The 20,244-nt window shown below is 36.2% G+C and overlaps 4 protein-coding genes across 7 annotated transcripts; 1 reads left to right on the plus strand and 3 right to left on the minus strand.

Moving 5' to 3' along the window:
- Positions 1–8,343: 8,343 nt before the first annotated feature.
- iav (transient receptor potential cation channel subfamily V iav) lies at positions 8,344–13,093 on the minus strand. The gene is made up of 8 exons (XM_065317537.1): positions 12,446–13,093; positions 12,172–12,374; positions 11,879–12,104; positions 11,710–11,825; positions 11,269–11,657; positions 10,997–11,213; positions 9,398–10,941; positions 8,344–9,348 (listed from the first exon to the last, which is right to left on the minus strand). Exons 1-8 carry the CDS (start codon positions 13,071–13,073, stop codon positions 9,183–9,185), a joined length of 3,489 nt encoding a protein of 1,162 aa, XP_065173609.1. The 5' UTR covers positions 13,074–13,093; the 3' UTR covers positions 8,344–9,182.
- Positions 13,094–13,325: 232 nt separating this feature from the next.
- LOC135803830 (EEF1A lysine methyltransferase 2) lies at positions 13,326–14,565 on the minus strand. Its single transcript, XM_065317536.1, is given in 5 exon segments — positions 13,326–13,396; positions 13,399–13,734; positions 13,796–13,873; positions 13,876–14,144; positions 14,425–14,565. Coding segments are annotated over 4 exon segments (639 nt in total). The 5' UTR covers positions 14,048–14,144; positions 14,425–14,565; the 3' UTR covers positions 13,326–13,343.
- Positions 14,566–14,587: 22 nt separating this feature from the next.
- Positions 14,588–16,588, plus strand: Pex14 (peroxin 14). 2 transcript variants are annotated; one of them, XM_065317534.1, is made up of 5 exons: positions 14,588–14,729; positions 14,807–15,115; positions 15,171–15,397; positions 15,954–16,148; positions 16,224–16,588. In XM_065317534.1, the coding sequence occupies exons 1-5, from the start codon at positions 14,664–14,666 to the stop codon at positions 16,246–16,248; spliced, it is 822 nt and encodes a 273-aa protein (XP_065173606.1). In that variant the 5' UTR covers positions 14,588–14,663; the 3' UTR covers positions 16,249–16,588. The 2 variants fall into 2 exon arrangements, with proteins under 2 accessions (XP_065173606.1, XP_065173607.1); XM_065317535.1 differs by lacking the exon at positions 16,224–16,588 and having other exon boundaries at positions 15,954–16,152.
- Positions 16,585–19,793, minus strand: Dd (CTD nuclear envelope phosphatase 1-like protein dullard). Of its 3 annotated transcripts, none has more exons than XR_010550894.1 (6): positions 19,403–19,791; positions 19,269–19,335; positions 18,767–18,968; positions 18,501–18,718; positions 18,079–18,292; positions 16,585–17,863 (listed from the first exon to the last, which is right to left on the minus strand). XR_010550894.1 is itself a non-coding variant. In XM_065317533.1 (6 exons), exons 1-6 carry the CDS (start codon positions 19,499–19,501, stop codon positions 17,936–17,938), a joined length of 831 nt encoding a protein of 276 aa, XP_065173605.1. In that variant the 5' UTR covers positions 19,502–19,793; the 3' UTR covers positions 17,880–17,935. The 3 variants fall into 3 exon arrangements, 2 of the variants coding, with proteins under 2 accessions (XP_065173605.1, XP_065173604.1); XM_065317533.1 differs by lacking the exon at positions 16,585–17,863 and adding an exon at positions 17,880–18,038 and having other exon boundaries at positions 18,151–18,292; positions 19,403–19,793; XM_065317532.1 differs by lacking the exon at positions 16,585–17,863 and adding an exon at positions 17,880–18,038 and having other exon boundaries at positions 18,151–18,292; positions 19,269–19,348; positions 19,401–19,793.
- Between the last annotated feature and the right edge of the window lie 451 nt (positions 19,794–20,244).

The following is a 20,244-nucleotide window of genomic DNA, read 5'->3' on the forward strand; positions in this document are numbered from 1 at the left end:
GTTATTGTTCATAAAAAATATATAAAAGTAATCATGTAGGGTATCATTTTATTTGTAATTAAATTCTGCGTCGATTTGCAAAAATACTATTAAATTAATTAGTTCCAAGTTAATTAAAAACTGAGGTAAAAAGGAAAATTTTCAATTTTTGATATTTTGAGTTTTGATTGCCAAAAATTAGTTACAAATGAATTTTCAAAATTAACCCATGTCATTCTCTAATTTCCTTTAATTTGATAATTAAATTTAATAAAATCCATCGATCCAGGCGAACAAAAGTTATGAGCAAATTTAAAAAATAAATTCTACATTTTCACAAATTTTTGCCATTTTATTTATTTTAAATCTTCTAATAAATAACCCGCATGCAGCTGTGAAACAAAAGTTACAAACCAATTATTCCTCCTCTTGCATGTTTTTTTAACAATAATATTTTATATTTTTCTAAATCTGCTATAAAATCAGCTTGCATTTCTCGTTTTACGTTATTTTTGTTATTTCCAACTTTTCACGCGTAAAACGAAAAAAAAATTGTTTTATTAATGTACGCTTTGAAAGACGAAAACTTCATACACCTCATCACGTCAATTCACTCGACTGTAAATCAAAGCGCACCAAAACGAAACAGAGTGCAAGTGAAAAATTAACGTTACTCCTGAGTTTCTTGTTTATTCCAAAATATGATTTTTACATTTTCACATTATTTCCTGTTAGGTACTCTTTAAAACTTTTTAAAAATTTTATCAAACCCATTGCGCCATTATTAATTCAGCTTAAAGCGCCTAAAATTCGAGGTTACCTCTCATAGGCAACCACAACAATACACACAAGTCAAAATCACAAAAAATTAAAACAACATGCGGTGACACACAAAATGATTTCCCATTAAAGATGAGTGTATTCTGCGTTTATCCAATTGTACCGAAGGCAAAGTGTTATTTATCGGTGCATACTGCGTATGCACTCCAGAGCTCGCGATACGTTGTTTGGTGCGGCTGTGCCTAACGTCGACGTGATTGGAGTGTTACACATTACGAAAACGAAACGAAGTGGTGCGGAAAAGCAAAAACACAGCGAAATACGAGAGTGATAAAAGAAAAAATAAACAAAATAATTCAGCTGCAAAATTCCGCGCTGACTAATTCGTTTTAGACGCTAATTAACATGCTACCAATTGTCTCTGCCAAGTGACTAATGATGTAGATACTAAAAATAAATACTTTTTAGTGTTTCTTAGTATCTTTTGCTAAAATAAAGCCTGAAACTTTGAAAAAGGGCTTTTTTTAAGCTTAAAACATGCTAGGCAAACTAGTCGAACGTTCTTATTTCGATGAAGAAACTAATAAAAATACAATTTTTACAATATTAAAATGAAGTGAAATAAAGTCTTGAAACTTAGAAAAACGGTTTATTTAAAAGTTTAGATAATTGTGAAAATCCAGTTTAAACTGGCAAAAGTTGCCTTGTTATTACCTTTCATTAAAAGCAATATTTTACATAATTAAAGGAATATTTAAAATGCTTTGCAAGCTCTACAACACAAATTGAAGTTTCCACTCATTTTAATCAACTAATTAATGAACAAAACTACTAAAATTCATTTCTTTGCTAAATAACATTTAAACTTCTATTTAAATGTAAAATAAAACTGTAAAAACTTTTTAAAACAAGTTTTTAAGCCCAATCATGCTAGGCAAACCAATTGAACGCCCATCATATAAATAAAAGTATAAAGTTAATTCTTTGTCATTATTTAAAAAACAATATTTCCTTAAATTAAAAGCAAAAATTTCAGAGTTTTGCCAAGCTTTCCTTCGTCACAAAATTGAAGTTTCATCGAAATTAATTAACTTTCTCTACCAAAAAAACAACACAGACAACTAATCTCTTTAAAGTGCAAAACTAAATTCAAAACCAGACATTGTGTAATGTAACGCCGGTTATCTAGGAGTTCAACATGCTAATTACGTCCACAACGTGTTGTTAACCTTTGTATGCACAGTTCGCCGTTCGCAAAACGCTGAATGTTGCTTAAGCAAATTCGCACTCTAAGCAATGTGGATGCATCTTGATACTAAATACCACCTACCTGGCGAGTATACGTTAAGCACGCAACCAAAAATTACCCACACTCTGTGAAATATTTCCAAAAAAAAAAAAAAAAAAAAAAACGCGTGTCTGCGAGTGCAAATAGTGCGCAAATTGAAAGAAAAAAAGAGGTGAAAAATTAATTATTATTTTCCGTGGATATTGAGAAAATTGTTTTATTTTTAATTATGTTGTGTGATGGATATGTTTTTGTGGATTTACATGCAGCAGTTTAAAAGTTATTAACAAAAAAAACTATTTTCAAGCAAAAATATTAACGTAAAATTGAGTTATTTATAAAAATGTACAAAAGTTATCATGTGGGTGTATCATTTTATTCAGAATTTAATTCTGCGTCGACGATATATAAAACAATATAATATTAAGTTAATTAGTTCCAAGTTAATTGCAAAAACTGAGGTAAAATGAAAATTTTCAAATTTAATATTTCTGAACTTTGATTGCATGTAAAAATTATGCTACAAATGATTTGGCAAATACCAATTTACCACATTCCCTGAATTTTCTTTAATTTTATACTAAATTTGATAAAATCCATCCAGGCAAACAAAAGTTATGAGCAAATTTCTAAAAATAAATTTCCTACATTTTTAAGCAATTTTTCGTTATTTTATTTATTTTTAAATTTTTTTGTTAAATAACCTGCAGCTCATGTGAAAACAAAAAGTTACAAATTGCACTCAAGCAATACATGCGGATGCATCTTTGATACTAAATTACCTACTGGCGGAGAGTATATACTTAAGCACGCAACCAAAATTATACACACTTGTGAAGCCTTAAAAACGCGTGTCTATGAGTAAAATAAAGTAAAATTGCATGAATAATAAACAAAGTCGTAAAATCATAAACTCATAAAAATGCACAATTATCCACTTTGAAATAAGAAAAAGCATTTAAAACACAAACAACACAAAAAAACAGCGCCATCTTTTCATCACGTACATAATTGGTACATGAAAAAACATAACCTAAATATCACAACATTTACGCGTGTAATAAATAAATATCAAGTCAATTAATTAAATTTCCAAAATGAAACAATGTATTGTAAACGCTAAAATAAATAAATACATGTCCGTAACGTGTTTATTTATTTAAAACTCTAATTACATGAGTGCAGCTGACGATTGAAATCGAATATGAAATTGATCGATGGACATGCTCAACAATTGTGTAAATGTACTACTATACACTTGATATTTTTCACTGCAACCAATACGGCTACTATGTATGTGTTTGGTGTGTGTGTATTTGCCCGCGTTCTCGCAGCCTATGCGAGTTTGTTAGTTGGTTGTATACAGTGATGGGAGGATTTACCCTCTGTTTGCAAATGTGGTATCACGATCTCCTCCGTCTCAAACGACGGCGAAATACAAAATGCTGTAAAACGACGTTTTCTTTGCGATTTTATTTTGCGTTTTGCGCGCCATTGTGCTCGCTCGCGCATTGCATTGTATTTTTATGTGGACGTGGCTTCCTTACTTCCCACCGCCATTTCCTGGCTATGTGCTGCGTCATTTTTGTCATTTCCACCACATCACATCTTCCAACGCACGGTTGTGATTTAGTAGTGTGTTTTATTTTTTATTTTTGGTTTATTTTTGCAGTTTTCAAATAAAGTTGCGTGTATTTTTACTTAGATGGCATTACTATCGCTATTAATACAACTGTGTTTTGTGTTATTTTTTGTGTTATTTTGTCATTTTACATTGCTTTTAAATGTTTTAGTCGTAATTTATTGAAATATTGATTTTTGAGGTTTTGGCTTATTTTTGGTAGTTTTTTAACAAGTTGTGTGTTTTAAATATAGGCGCTAGTTGTATGTATTATATTACAACTTAAATTTTATCGTTTGTGCTTGCAATTTACTTCTGGTGCTATATTTTTTACAAAGCTTTTAAATTTTCATTTGTTTCTATAAGTTTCAAGATTTTATTATAGACTGCTTTAACCCTTTTTGCTGCTCGCAATAATGAAGCGCCTGTAGTCACAGAAATAGCACAATGGAATGGCGAAAGTTTTACTGGCGGCCGCATGTTGTGTTTATTTGATGTTGACGGTTGCCGGTAATACAGTGCGATAATACAGCGTGATGGCAATTATAGTACTGCGGTTTGAGCTCAGTTTGCTGGAATGCTAGATGGCGTTGAAGTAGTCAACAGCTAGATGCAGAGTGCATATTAATCAATTTCTTTGCCTTTTATTTAAAAATACTATTTTTATTAAATAAAAAGTAGCCTATAACCATTCGGGGACCACTAAGAATATGTGTACAAATTTTCATGATATCGGTTAAGTAGTTTTTGCGTAACAAACATCAGGGATATCTGCATTTATAATATTAGTAGAGATGACGCTTACTTTGTGTCAAATTAACCTTCGTTTTGTGTTATATTTATACTCTACTAATTTTACCTCATTTCAACGCGTTTTCTCTATACCCATTATACTTTTACCTTTTTTACTTAATTCTAAAACATTTTTATGTAACTTCAAAGTATCGCAACATGTATGGCGTTACTAGTTTGACATAAAATTTAAACAGGATGTCCGATTGAGTAAAACTCTGAAACGTTAGATAGCCACACCCAAAACAGTATTACGTGCGGTTTCCTAAAGCGTAAAATAAGAAGCGAAGCGACGTAATACAAGAACGCGACGAAAAGAAACGAAGAAAACTGAAAAAATCGAAACCACCTGTGGCCACTGTTTACGCCGCTCTTCGCTCAAAAGCACTGCGTAGTGTTAAAGTAACACAATACAACCCCAAGACGCAGGGGATGTGCTTAGCCGTTTGCCAGACCCCTCAAACGCCGAAGGACTTGAGCGGCGTATACATCAAAATAACAAGCAATACACCACAAGCAACAACTTACGCGTGCTCTTTAAACAGATGACAGATTAATATACTCATAGTATTTTACTAATAAATTCATTATCAAATGTTTAAATAAAACTAATTATTGTAGAAAGTGATTTAAAATATTTTAAACCTACATGCCATATTTTCCGCGAATACTGGTGACGTTGTTTGTTGTTCACGATAAATTTAGCCGATGAAAATTGTTTGCGTTTACGACTTTTAGGCTTTCGAACATTTTAGCGCGCGCTTTCGCACAATACGTTGTCCCTGCCGCATTTTACCGGTGATGCAGGTACTGGAACGCTTGACGGCTCGTAACGCGAGGCGCGGCAGCCGGGCGCCTACTCTGACGGAGGCGGCGGCGGTGGCGGTGGCAAAGCGGTAGAAACACGGCTGCCGCAGTGTCGGCACGGCAGAGCCCGCCCCGCCTATGATGACGTCCGTTAACTGGCGGTACCATCTTCGACAACCCATGAACCAATTAAAATATTGTGTATGTTTATTGTATAAAAATATTCAAATCAAAACTAGTTAATCACAAATGGCGCTTTGAAAAAAAAAACAGTTTTATTTGATATTTTTTCATTTTGTTATTTATCATTTTAATTCGTGCGTTTGATGAAACGTATGATATTTATTTTTTATTTATTTATAACTATTTTGATTGATGCAATATCTACAAAATAAATATGGCTTTTTTATATTTAAATGTATTTGTTTTATATTTTTGTATGTGTTTTGTGTTTTATGTGCATGCATTATGAGTTGCATGACAAATGTCAATCGTCAACCTGTCAACTGCCGTAGAATTTCTTAGCCTACCTGTAAGTAAACTCCAAATACGTTGTTTACCTTAAAGTTTAAAGTCAATTTAGCAGTGCACGAAATTTTAATTCAGAGCTGCCATGGAAGGCAGCACCGAATGTCGTGCGGTGGCGGCAGAGCGGCGGCGTGAGTATAAATAAAATTAGTGCATCTGCTGCACTCGACCGTAAATTTTCACACGCAAGCCACATAAACACACAGAGACATAATTACCTGCAAAACCAATGAAAGCTAAAGCAGTTCCATGCTTAAGTCACCAAAATATTCATTATTTAATCCCTACTAATATTATAAAATGCGAAAGTCCTGATGTTTGTTATGACTTTCACGCAAAACTACTTTTAACTGGATCATCATGATAATTTGTACACATATTCTTAGTGGTCCCCTGAATGGTTATAGGCTACTTTTTATTTAATAAAAAAAAATTATTTTGAAATAAAATAAAAGAAATAGCGTTTAGCTAATAATACTCTGCACCGCGCTATTGACTACTTTAACGCCATATCTAGCATTCCAGCAATGAAGTCAAACCTAAGTACTATAGTACCATCACACTGTATTATCACACTGTATTACCGATAGCCATGCCAACATCAAATCCACCCCATCGGCTACTCATGGAGATCACACTATAATTTCCCATAGACTAAATGTCACTTTTTAAACTTCCCGCCATTCTATTTCATTGTTACTTCTTCTGCGACTACAGACGCGTAATGGAAGCAACTTCATTATTTTAGATATTCGCGAGAGAAGCTGCGGGTTAAAGCCAGTAGTCTAAGTAATTTTCAGTTATGCAACTCAATTTACAGCTTATAATATTTAGAAATATTCTTAAACAAAAATTGTAGAAATTGGAAGAAATATTTAGAAATTTACAATTTTTAAACTAAAAATCAAGTTTGATGGTTTTTTCCGCCATTTTAATAGCTGCTCAGAAATTAATCCAAGTATTCCTGATATGTTACCCTAACGCCCTCTATTGTTTTTTTGTAATTTAAGCTGAATTAGATATTCGCGAGCGAAGCCGCGGGTTAAAGCTAGTAAACAATTAAAAGAAAATAATTGCTTCGGACACATTGTATGATATTATACTAAACAATAGTCTCGGTTTGGTTTTGGTTCTGCTTTTAGATAATCTATAATATGAATAAAGAGAAACAAAAGAAAATCGCGCAAACAATACATCAGTGGATGGGTAGGGCCAAAAAAAAAGAAAAAACAGCCAAATCGGATCAGTAACGATGAAAAACGATGTGAGGGAAAGAAATCCAGTGGCGGGTGACGTCTTTCAACACTTTTATACATTAAATGGAGAAAAAAATCGTTTTTAAAGAGTTTTCATCAAGTTACGTGAATAAAAACATAGATGGCGCTGTTTATATGACATTTTAATTTACTCTTTCAATGTTTTTATACATTTTGAATGTATTAGACGCTACGCCACTGGAATTTGGCGCGGACGATGTACAAATAAGACTATTTGATATGTCAAATATTGTCCGGCTAATAATAATGTCAATATTGACTCCACGACTGACTGGCCGCTGTGTGGGTCAATACACGTTGCAAACAAACGCTAATAAATAGAAATCAACGTGTATTGGGTTGCATACATTGCAAAAAAAAAGCCGAAGTTAATTACATGTTTGCATAATATATTTTTATGCTTTGATAATAATTGCGTGGATATTCTGCTGGTATTTGTTACTATTTTTAACGTTTTGTCGCTGATTGTGTGCTAATTAGCCGCGTTTATAAACCGCTCATCGTGTTTGTTTGTTTTTTTTGTTTCCTCGGCGTTAAAAAACGTAAATAAATCATAAAATGTATAAAAATATATTGATATTTATTACACTCGGAGCAAAGCTGCAGCAATTTGTATTACATGTGATGTGTATTATTGGTTGCCTATATATGTGTATGTGTGAAAACACGCAATGATAATGATTATCATGTTAATCGTATTAATTATGGTAATCGCTTAATTACCCCGCAACAGATGTTTGCATTATCGGTTGATTGTCTGTCGCTGACGCACATTACGAGTATATCTGATTATAGGTTATGTAAATGTCACACACACAGAATGACAGATGTGGGCGTGGTGTGAGATTAAGAAATATGCTTTTAAATTTTAATTTTAAACTCACTCGCCGAGTGAAATATAAAATAGTGCGTCGATGAAAATCGGCGATTTATGAGTGTGTCGCGCGCACACGCTTGGAAATGCGAAAATGATGGCCGAGAAAATGTAACTAAGTCACCAGGTCGTCACCAGACGTCGAAATAATAAACGAGCGAACAATTTTAAATCGAAAAAAATGAGCACAGAGAAAAATTTAATAACAAATCACAAATCATGCGCAGATTGACATGTTTTTTCAATCAGAATATGTAAACAATGATTTTCTGGGTTATTAACTTAATATAGGCAACCAAATGAACACAAATAAACGAAATAATGTGTTGTTTTGCGCGGTGTATGTTTGGTTGCGGATTTATTACACTGCAGGCTTATAAATTACAAATTGCAACGAATATGGATGAAAGTCTAGCGCAAAACGCAGCCGCACGCATCAAATATGCTAATTTATTAATTAATTTAAATTCACGTCGTTCACCTTGACACTCACAAATATCATATGCAAAATTACAATTCAAATTCAAAAGCGGAAATATTACATCATTAATTATTATCAACAATAAAATTACTTACAAATTAACTTTAAAATATCCAATAACAAAATGGCGGCTTTAAATTTATATAAACTGATTTCTATTAAAACTATTAACTAGTCAATTGAATAGCGTTGACTTTTTCACTTGACACGCGCACTCGCAACATTCGCGCACTCGATTCTGATCAAGAAACAACTAGCAACGCTTCGTGTTAATAACATTCGCATTGCGTCCGAGCAAATACACACATTTCACACCGACAGGCGACGCAACAACAACTCGCGATGCAAACAAGATAAAAATCGCAGAAAACATCATGTTTTTCATCGCGTATACACGATAAAGCAATCATAGGCAACCCGTTACACGCGCACGTGTTGCATTTGCATAACATGATGTCATCTGAATGTTAATATTACAAATTATAACGTTGTAATTATTCGCCGATGACACAATAGATAATTTTAGCGTTTGATTTCGGTGTAAATGTCGCGCGGAATAATTTAAATCTAGTTTAATGTTACTAGCCACGCCCCCTACGACGAAATATTCAACTATGGACTATAATTAACCCGTGTAATTAGAAATTTAATGTTGGACAAGCATAGATTAATTTCGTAACTAAACCAATACGGTTGTTATTGATTAAAGTTTAAATATTAATTCTACGGACACATTGTATGTTTGGGAAATGATTTTATAGGTTATCATCTGTTTCCCATGCAAGTATTGTATTCATACTTGCAATGTTTTTTGTACTCCATGGTTCGAGAGGATCTGGGTCACTTTCTGTGCTTCCTGGGCTTGTTTGTTTGACAGCTGATTGACAGCCGCGGGTTCCAGGTGGCGCTGCTGGTGAAACTCTAAAATTTTAAGGTTAAACTATGTTTTTGAGATTTTTGTGATGTTTACCTGTTATTTTTAGCTGTTTTGGGTCTTTTTGCACGTTTGGGTACTGCTTGGTTGTCAACACCTGCCCCGGAACCTTCGACCTTGACCACATCAGTTTTGATATCTCCTTTTGGGCTTGGTCCTTCTTTGACAGCCGCGTCTAGGTTAATAGGACGGATATTCTCATAATCTTTGATGTTTGTCTTTAAATATTTCATTCGGAGGTCTGCGTCGTCTAATTCGATAGCTTTGTTGTCATAACCTGTCTTTTTGGGTTCTACTCTGATGTTTACCACAGTGTCAACTGAACTTGAGTCACTTGTGAGGAGTTTTTTCTTGTCTGATGTTGTGGGACGTATTTTACCAGCTGATTTACGTTGTGTTGCACTTTTAGCTCGTTTTATACGTGAGACCCTTCCGAGGAGTGGGACTTCACCAGGACCATCACTGTCTGATGGGTCTAAGGCGGTGTATTTTTTCTTTACGGTTGTTTCGACTTTTTTGACGAAGGATTCGGTACCTGCGAAGATCCCAGCTAGGGATTTCGCGGATGATGAAGTTTGGGTTTGACCAGGTGTTGGAATCATGTTGGTATCTGCAGATGGGGTTGCTGCTTGTTTAGCAAGTTGGGAAAGCAGGTACTTTTCCTCGGAAGTTGTCATAGACATGAAGATAAGGTCCCTAAGAGGGTCTTCTGATTGAATACTTGCGGAAATTGTTGGGATTTGAGGTTGGGGACTTTGTATGACTTGTGGGATCATGGTCATTTGGGTTACTAACTGGGGAGAAGCAACTGGGGCTAGTTGGGTTAAGGTATCCAACATTGCTATGTCAGTTAGAGGTGTAGGTGATAAAAGGGTCTTAGGAGTATCACCTTTAGGTGTTGTGGCATTAGTAGGACCTATTCCAGGTACTGCAAGTAAATTAGGTACTACTCCAGGACCAGGTGTTGGTGTTGGTGCAGGTGGTGGTCCATTCCCAACAACATTAACATCATGTGCAAAACTAATAACCTCTAGGGTAGCACTAAGGGCCCCTTCAAACCCTCCCATAATACTTGGTCCCATTGGGTCCAACAAAGGATCTCCACCTTTGGGTCTAGTGTTTTTCTTCACAGGAGTGTTAATACTCTCCCTGCCCCACATAAGACACCTCATCTCCTCCCCGGTCATCTTTTTACGTTTCATTGCTGTCAAGGTCACCTTGCACACTTTTCTCCAGTTGAGTACAGCACCTTTACGTTGTTTTGCTCTAGTTTTACTCTTACTTTTGATAACCATCACTCCACGTTGTTCATATTTGGGATCATCACTGGGACCAAGACCTATGCTGTATTCTTGAAGGTAGTGATGGGCATCTGCTTGGGGAATGGCCCTTTCTAGACTTATGACGATTTTTGCCCATTGCTTCATCCATTCTTTTTCGCTTTGTTCAATGACATGCGCGTAGGTGTTGCCCATCATGGCGATCAACATGTTTAGGAGTAAAATGGGGACAAAGACCATAAAAAGGGCAAATACTGCTTTCGCCATTGCAGGGTAAGAAGTATTTGACAGTTCTGAATACTAACATAACCACAATTTGTGTTTTATTTTTGGGAGTTATGAAAAAAGTACTTACATCATAATTTCCAAGGGTTATTTGAAAGAGGGCCATCCAAGTTGTTGGGTAACTGCTATACAGGGTGTTCTTAACTCCAGGAAAACCTTTATACAAGAAATAGAAGCATTGGGAGAACCCAAATAGGAAAACTGAGTAAATTATTCCGAAAGTCAACATGTCACCAGTTATCATGCTGTAGATCATTGTCACAAAAGGTCCAGTCAACTTAACAGCCCTTAAAATTGCACTTTAGAGTTTTTGGGACCTAGGTTAGTAAAACATAACCTTACCCAGCAAAAAACATGAGTAGGAACCAACTCCCAGGGACTGCAATCAATAAAAGTGCTTCCTCCATGGTTCTATCTCCTTTTAACCGGTAGTAGATACAAGCAAGGATCAAAAAGTTAGCAACCAGGAAGATGACCTTTGGAGGTGAAGCCCATTGTTGTTTTAGAAAGGTCCAAAGACCTTGGTTTTTGATTTCATCGCCTTGTTGTAGAATTAAGTAGCTTAGAACCCCTAAAACAGTCCCTATCTCTGCTACATATCTGCAAATTACCACAGGGTCATCTGTTGACCTTAATAGGGGTTCATCAGGGTCATCAGGTCGAAGGTACACAGCTCCCGAGAGAAATAAAAGATGTACGAGGAGAATTAACAGACGTTTCAAGAATTGATTCTAAAAACAATCATTTTTTAAGGTTAGGTTATTAAAAAAGGGTTTTTAGTACTCTTGCAAAGGTTTTCCACTTTTCCTCGAGTAGTCTTTGAATAATACCACCATCCAACATGTCTAAATGCTCTTGTTTGGTTCCATTCAGGATAATAAACAACGCAGAATTCCAATCTGCAATTTTTAAATGTTTAAACGTATTAAAAGTTGCATATATTATAATTTACTAGTCCTGCCATCTGGTAACAACGTATCTAAAGCATTCAAAGGGTAACCAGAACAGGTTATGTTACTGTATCTCCAGAATTCTCTCGCAGACAACTCCAACATCTCGTTGAAAACTTCCGCACGACCAAGTTTACACGCCAAAGTTAACGGGGTCAAACCAGCAGTGTTTACTATTCCGTTACGGGCGGGCAACTTTGGATGTCGCAATGCATAACCAAACATGTCCTTTGAAATAATTTTAAATTCTCAAAGTCTTTGATGTTTCAGAGGTTTTATAGGTTTAATTATTTACCAGTTTATCGCAGACGACAACCATGTGTAGAATCATGTTACCAAAACTGTCCTGAAGGTCAGGATGGGCATCAAAGTCCAGTAAAAGATTATAGACACTTTCATTAGCGCAGCACGCGGCCCATGCCAGGGGATATTCTCCCAGGTATGCCAACCCTTCGTAATCAGTGAGTTTCGCGGGTTTGTCACGTTGTTGGTCCCGGGAAGGAAAAACTACCTGGGGAGACATTTTTTTAGATAAATTTAGGCCCAAGGTTAAAAGGTCATAGGTCTTAGGTAATATTGATTACCTGTGGCTCTCTGGTTGACGTTAGCTCCTGCTTCAATGAGGTCCTGGACCAGTTCATTGTTACTGTAAGCAATTGCAAGGTGCAAGGCCCCTGCTCCTAAATATTCTTCACCTTCAACCACATCCAGGGCCAGTTTTGCAAAACATCTAATCAAGGTCCGGGCTATTCTCGTGTGGATCTTGGTATCGCAGATAATGAGGACATGGATTAGGGTTTCACCCAGGGACCCGCGATATTGCATCTGCCAACATGCTTCGTGGTCCTCCCATTTTGCAAGAGGGTCATGAGGGGAGAGACTCGCTTCAATCGGGAGGACCACTTGCTCACAATCTCGGAACTTCCAGCGTAGATACTCGGATCTGTTGATGATTTGGCCTTTACCATCGTTGTACATGAACTGACCAAACTGTTCCTTGATTAGTTTCTCCACTTCGATTTGTCCTCCCAAGTTATAAGCTTCTATTAACTCGCCACCTTTTTTGTAGTTTGCCAGTTTGTAAAGGAGACATTGGTCTTCATTTGAGGATTGACTGATGACCCGATCCAAGATGGATCCACCAGTAAAATTTGATTTTTTCTTTGATTTGCAGGGTTTACAGTTTTTTAAACCCATTTTTTAATGATAATTGGAAGATACTGTTAGTAGGAGTAAACTTAGAACATAAAATGATTGTGGGGAAGGTTCTGGATGGTATTATCATTGATTTTCACAGAAGTGGTACGTCCTGATACCTCCTGGTACAAAATAACGATTTTTTGTTCGGAAATATTTAAAAATTTGTGTATAACTGGTTGCCTACGTTATTTAAGCATATCTCAAATGAATTCAAGGTTATTCAAGGGTATTACACAAAAACAGTTAATATTCTTGTTTATTTCTTTATTATTCTTTCTTTTTAAACACTACAGATGAAACAAGATTACCTACTTTACCCCAAACTTAAACTGAGGCGTTGGAATTACTTCCACACATGCAAAACTTTTGTCAAAGTGTTCGCAAAGTTCTTCTTTAGTCCAATTACATGAAGTTAGCACTAATCTTGCATTCTCTTTCATAAACTTATAAACATTGTCAATATAAATTTGTCTGTTGATGTGTGAATCAGTACTTAAACTAATTGCATCATAAGTGCCTTTATCTAACAAAATATCAACATTTTTCAGTAAATCATTATCATTTGATAGAATATCTGCTTTCGCAAAGGTCACAGTTGTTTCCTGGGCTGTAGCAACTTCTTTTGCCAAGTTTATAGCATCTTCTGAATAATCCACACCTAAAAACAGTTAAAAATTAGATTTTTTGTTGTAAATTAATGATTTTTATGGTTATTATACCAATAATGTTTGTGTAGCCTTCCTTGGAGAGTTCTATTGAAAGCATACCATTACCACAGCCCAAATCAACAATTTTGAGTCTTTATTGTCTACATTTTTGTTCATCCATCTGATTATTCGCTCGACAATGTCTTCACCAAACCAAACTTCGCCTACATCGCCATGTGCGCGGAAATTTTGGATTTCTTCTTTATAACGATCATCCCAGTACTCTAAAGTACCTAGTTCAGATTCTCCGAGTTCATTTTCCATTGTTTATAAGGTATTTATTTAGTTTTTAAGAATAACAAGGTTATTTTATTGACAAAAACATCACATGTGTTTATTTCATTGCTGTGCATGTGGTTGCCTATAAATCAAGCACGATTTATTTTATTTTATTGCAATAAAACTTGTAAAATACATTTCATTGATAAAAAGTAATCTATAAGTTGTAGAATTTAATTATGGTTCTATTTCAAATTAATTGGGCTGTGGGATTAGTTCATTAGTAATAATTTATCATTTTTTGCTTTGTGTGTTTGGACTTTGAACATTCCTGCTTGAACTTTGCTTTGTGTACAAAAAATATTAATTCATTGGTTATCCAAATGTAATTAAAGCTAAACCTCATAAGTTTCGACACTTACCATTTGTATTTCAAGCCAAAACGTGTTTATAATCGCTGATAATTCGAAAAACTCAAAATCATTGTCATTGTGGTTGCCTACCGTCAATGCACCGCAGTGTAAAAACAGATGATCGTATACTCATAGACATTTTGTAGTTAGGTTCGTCCGGTGCGTTTGTGCGGCTCATTTAGCAATTGTGCGTACGTTTCGCGTGCTTGTTCAATGCAAAACTAAATTATATAAGACTCACAACAAGGATGACGACCACCGTCGATGATCTGGATCGCACCTTCAACCAGAATCCGGCGCCACGCGAAGATATCGTAAGCAAAACAAAACTTGTTTGTTACAACAACAACAAAAAAAACATGGTGGTTGCGTGATCGGCAATTGTTTTCAGATTCAAACTGCCGTCAAGTTCCTTTCGAATGCGAACGTTGTGCGCACGCCGCTCGCACAAAAGCAGAAATTCCTGCAGCGCAAAGGGCTCACCAATGAGGAGGTGCAAATCGCCTGTGAAAGAAGCGGCGCGTACGCTCAGCACGAGGAAGTGCAACGCACGCCGCCCCCGTTACCACCACAGCTTGTGCCTGTAGGTTATAGGCAACATGCACAACAGCAAATTACCCTTTTTGACAGAATACGTGACATTGTACACAACGCGGCGGTGTTTAGTATTGTCGCATATGCAATTTATAAATTTTACGAAGTAAGTCGGTGTAAATTTACAGAAACAATGTGTTTAATCGATTGTTTTGATTTAGAAATACATTAAACCATTCCTCTTTGGTATACGCAAGAAATCTGTGGAGGATTCAATAGAGGACCTGAGTAAATCAGTAAGCGAGTCAGTCACAGAGCTCAAAGACAGTTTGCAGTCTGTCAAGGTCGAAGTGGACCGCATTAGTCAATCAGGGGAGAGTCACGTTCAGCGGCAGCTGGAAGTCCTGCAGGGTGATATTGCGACTGTCAAAGGTCTTCTTTTATCAAGGTAAGTGATATTTTGAGGTTAATTTAACAAACAACCTCAAATATTCGCGTTTTTTGACAGTTAAACTCAAATATTAGCTGTTTTGAGGTTATTTTGATAGTTGACGTCAAAAATAAGCAATTTTGACGGTAATTTGACAGTATTTTGACATATAACTTCAAATTTACACAATTTTGACGGTAATTTGGCAGTATTTTGACAAATAACCTCAAATATTCGCGTTTTTCGTGGTTATTTTTACAGTTAAACTCAAATATTAGTTATTTTTGAGGTTATTTTGACAGTTGATGTGAAAAATATGCAATTTTGAAGTTAATTTGACAGTATTTTGACATATAACTTCAAATTTACACAATTTCGGCGGTAATTTGGCAGTATTTTGACATATAACCTCAAATTTACGCGTTTTTAACGGTAATTTGACAGTTTTTTGACATATAACCCCAGATTTACACAATTTTGACGGTAATTTGACAGTATTTTGACATATAACCTCAAATTTACGCAATTTTAACCGTAATTTGACAGTTTTTGACTATAACCTCAATTTTCCCAGGAAACAATTTCCTTCCGTGTCAAATAGTCCAGTGGTGCCTCAGTCAATACCCGCCTGGCAACTATCAAGCGTTCAGGACGAAGCCGAAGCCGATCCCGACCCGAAATCCGAAGAATTAATGGACATGTGTTCCGGTTCCGGATCCTCCGATCCCGAACATGCCACCAAAACAAGTGATAGTAGTCTGGAAATAATGTAAGTACCCCCAATAATAAAAATCAATAAAACTCGATTAATACAGGGTGTGTCGTCCATTTTGTGTGTTCTTAGACCGTCGTGTTGTGACAGTAATTGATGTGGTGTGGCGGGGCGTAGTGTATGCAACCAAATAAACATAACAACGTTCGTTCGTTGGTCTTCCACGACACGGCGAGCCAATCACCGACGAGGTCATCCTGCAATCTGATACGCGCAATACAACTAACTAATTCCTAGGTAGGCACCAAATTAAACAAATGGTTAACCAATGATTTCTCTTCTCTATGTGTGTGGTGTAGGTGGGTAAACCTATTTTCAGTCCTCTAACCTCAAATCAAACAAAATGCAATTTTTTACATGAATTTTAAATGAATCAATAGTGGATTTGTTACTTTTGTTTTGTTTTGTTATGAATAAATGCGGACGAAGGAAATAAACTTGCAGGTTTATTTCGAATATCGAAGTCCAGAACACGCTAACCTCAAAATTTACAAAATTCAAACTCTGCGCAGCGGCGTTCTGAAAATGTGTTCAATTCGTACTTAATGTAATCACTAATATCTTCACATTTCACTTTAACTAGGACTATATTTACAATATCTTAGGTTATGTTCTCTAGTTTTGCTTATTATTAGTTAGTATTATTTAGGAGAAGTCTACGAAATTGGTAAAGTGGAAAAGTACGCGTACGAGATGAGAAGTTTCTTTTAGGTTAGGTTACAGTTAACCTTAAATCACTAACCTCAAAGTAATGACATATAAAAATATCTTACTCTCATTCGTCTTTGACAACGCCGCGTAAACAAGTTTTATTATTACTTAAGTTGTACGGTAACCTTTTTTATGTTTTTCTATGATATTTTACCTCTTTCCACTTCAACGTTTTGTTTGTTTGGGCGTCGCATGTGTTTAACATCGATTAGGTCCTTTCATTAACGCTAACAATTATTATTCTGTACATATTAAGAATTATCTCAAGTTTAAACGCTAGTTAAAATGATCTCAGTGTGAAATGTGGTGAAAATCAGGTACGATATTATTTGTATCTGTTGGTTTTCTGTGTGTGTTGTGTGTTTTGCGTGTAGTTTGTGTTGCCTAACATAAACTGTATGTATTTGGTTGATACTTAAGTCCACTTAAACGTATCTTACAAATGTACACGAGTTATTAACAGCGCAGCAAACATAAAAATAGTTTTCATCTGTATAAAGTGCAGTGTTACAAGTTTTTTCCTTAAAATTTTAACTTTTAGGGCGTAACACTGCACTTTTGACAGAAAATAAATATTACATGTACAAAACTTATTACATAAATAGCATATTGACAAGTTCTGGCCGTTCAACAAAATCAAATCAACAAAAATTAACAATTCGCATTAAAATACTAACATTTTGTGAGGTTTTTCTCATGTCTAATATCGAATAACTGATAATTTTTGAGTGGATGATGTGTAATGAGTATGTGCATGTGTGTAAAGTGTTTATTTATCGCAAACTGATCAATTTTACTAAGTGTTAATAACGCACAGCAAAATATTCGGAGATATTTTGTGTTCTGAAATGTTGCATTCTTTCTTTTTAGGTTATCCGCAAAAAATAAATAATATATACTTATATATTAATAGTCAAAGGTGTTTTTAAGTGTTTAAGGTTATGTTGCTTGTAGTTTGTACCCAATTGGTTTGGTAGTTGTAGATGCGCAAAAGATCCAACCTAAAATAACACGCAATCGACTTTAGACGGGAATTTAATGCACAATATATGCGAGAATATAAAATAAATAAATTAAAGCGGGTAGGATTCGAGCATTCGGTGTGGAGAAGGACTATTGTAGCAGGTATCATCGGGAGGTAGCATTGGACGATGGCGACGGTAACGTTCTTTTGACCTTGGGGGCAAGAAAAATGTTATTATTGCATAATACTTACTTAAATGTATGTTTTATGGGCGGGATTGTTGTGTGTGAGTGTGTTTATTGTGAAAGTAGGCAACCAATCTACCATAGGCGATGCAGGTGTAGATTGCGCGAGAGTACGCTGCGCACGTCCGTCGTGAAACGCAGCGCGTCCAGCACCGGCAACAGATTCAGCAGCGCCACGTCCGTCGGATCCGAGAACCACGACTTTATCGGTATGGCATTATCTAAAATAATTAATAATTTACTAAACCTTGAACTGTTATTGTATTTGTTTTTTATGTAACCAAGATGATAAGTGGTTAATTGTTTCGTGAATCGGCGTTTTCGATGCCGTATTAATCGCGATTATAAATAACTTTTGTTTTTGTGTGTTTTATATTGGTACACTAGTGATATTCCACTAGTGTAATCCCCTAGATTTTGCAAACTCACCAGGGTATGCCCTGTATGCGCCCGGGCTATTGTCTAGGATAAAAACCGATGAGAGATCACTGCAAATCGCGCTCAGGTTCTTCGTGTACGAGCCCATGTCGGGCGTGCAGTGCTGTCGGTAGAAACGCTTGTGGAGGATTCCGCGGCCGCCGTCGAGACGATCCGCCACGGCTTTACCGTAGATCTCCATGCTCGCGGTGAAGACAACCAATTCATACCTGGGGTGAAAAAAAGTAAGTTTTTTGTTGTTTTGTGGTGTTTTTTACCATCGTGAGACGATGTCGAGGAAAGTATCGACGTGCGGCCGTTTGTGCACGAAGAAGCGCACCGGATGTCTGTCGATAGTCACTTTGAGGATGAAATCAGGCGGTGTGCCTGGTCGGACTGTTTGTCGAACGACGCCATCGTGAAACGAGTGTATAAGAGTCTCGTCCAGGTCCAACACTAGCGTCTTTCGCTTTACTATACCTAGAAACAGGTAAAAGTTTAAATTATGTTGTCAAAACTAACAAAATATTAATGTGTATGACTGGTTGCATATCGTGAGTTGTTTTGACATAATTATTAGTTTTTCTTTAATAACTCGGTGAATTTTAATGGTAGATTAATAATTCTTGAACTAGTTGATGCAGAATTAAATTCTCTACGTGATTGTTTTTAAAGTTTTAGTGAAAGTCTTTTATTTTTCGAGTTATGAAGTAAAACTAACTATAGTATTTGGTGTGTGTCTGGTTGCATATAGTTGTGGTGTTTCTAACGAATACTCACTTAATCTATGCCTTGAGAGTGGTGATAATGGAAAAATATCATATTTCACCGACTGGTGTTGGATTATCTGCGAAACAAAGACCAGTACCAGCACATAATTGCCTGAAAGTCGTCAATTGCGTAAATAAACTCACTGATCGCGTCTGCTTCTTGACCATAAAGCATAAGCAGTTCCATACTCGCGACGCGAGCAGCAAGAACGCCCGGAGTCCCATTTGCACTTGCTTCCACATTTGTACGAGTGTTTATATTTGTTTCGCTGGTGTGCTGCTGCTGCTGCAGGGGGGGCGCGCACTCACACCCTCCGGCGACGGCACCGGCATCACTTCGTGAACACGGCGGCGGCGCGCTTTGTCATTGCGCGCTAGAGCTGGTGGCGGCAGCTGGTTCGGGACGCGGGTGATTTTGGGGGGCAATGAGCCGACGGAAACGAGTACACACGGTGAACAGCACCACGAAACCGCTGCGAGACGCACACACACCGCTCACCGCGACAGACGGTTGTCAAATGCTGAGCGGGGATTTGTTTTCGCCCGGGAGAGCTCCGTGCGAGCGAGATACAGTATTTGACAACCAGTAAGTGCGAGTGAGGTTAACGCAAAGTTGTGAATATCTACCGCTAGAGGGCAAAGTTATATTTTATGATACACATGGTTAAAGGGGAAATTCCAAAGTAATTTGTTTAATATCAAAGCAAATATTGATATTTACTTGGAAATAATTATAATTTCTGAGTAATTATGATTATTTTAAAGCTAAATACCCTAAGAGTAGCTCTCACTAACTATTTTTATTAATTTTATAAATTAAAATCTACTCCTGTGGACACGGTGTATATAACTTTATAAATCTGCACGAAACATGTCAAAACATCCACCAGATGGCGCTACCAGTACCAAATTTATGTTAAAATAGAATTTATTGCAAAAACTATATTACAGCTCAAAAAAAGTAACAAAATCAACATTTCAGACAT

This window comes from Atheta coriaria, unplaced genomic scaffold (assembly GCF_025399875.1).
Source record: "Atheta coriaria isolate IRGN ID8LTWV9N9 unplaced genomic scaffold, Caltech_Dcor_3.1 hic_scaffold_3_pilon, whole genome shotgun sequence".
Taxonomy (NCBI): domain Eukaryota; kingdom Metazoa; phylum Arthropoda; class Insecta; order Coleoptera; family Staphylinidae; genus Dalotia; species Dalotia coriaria.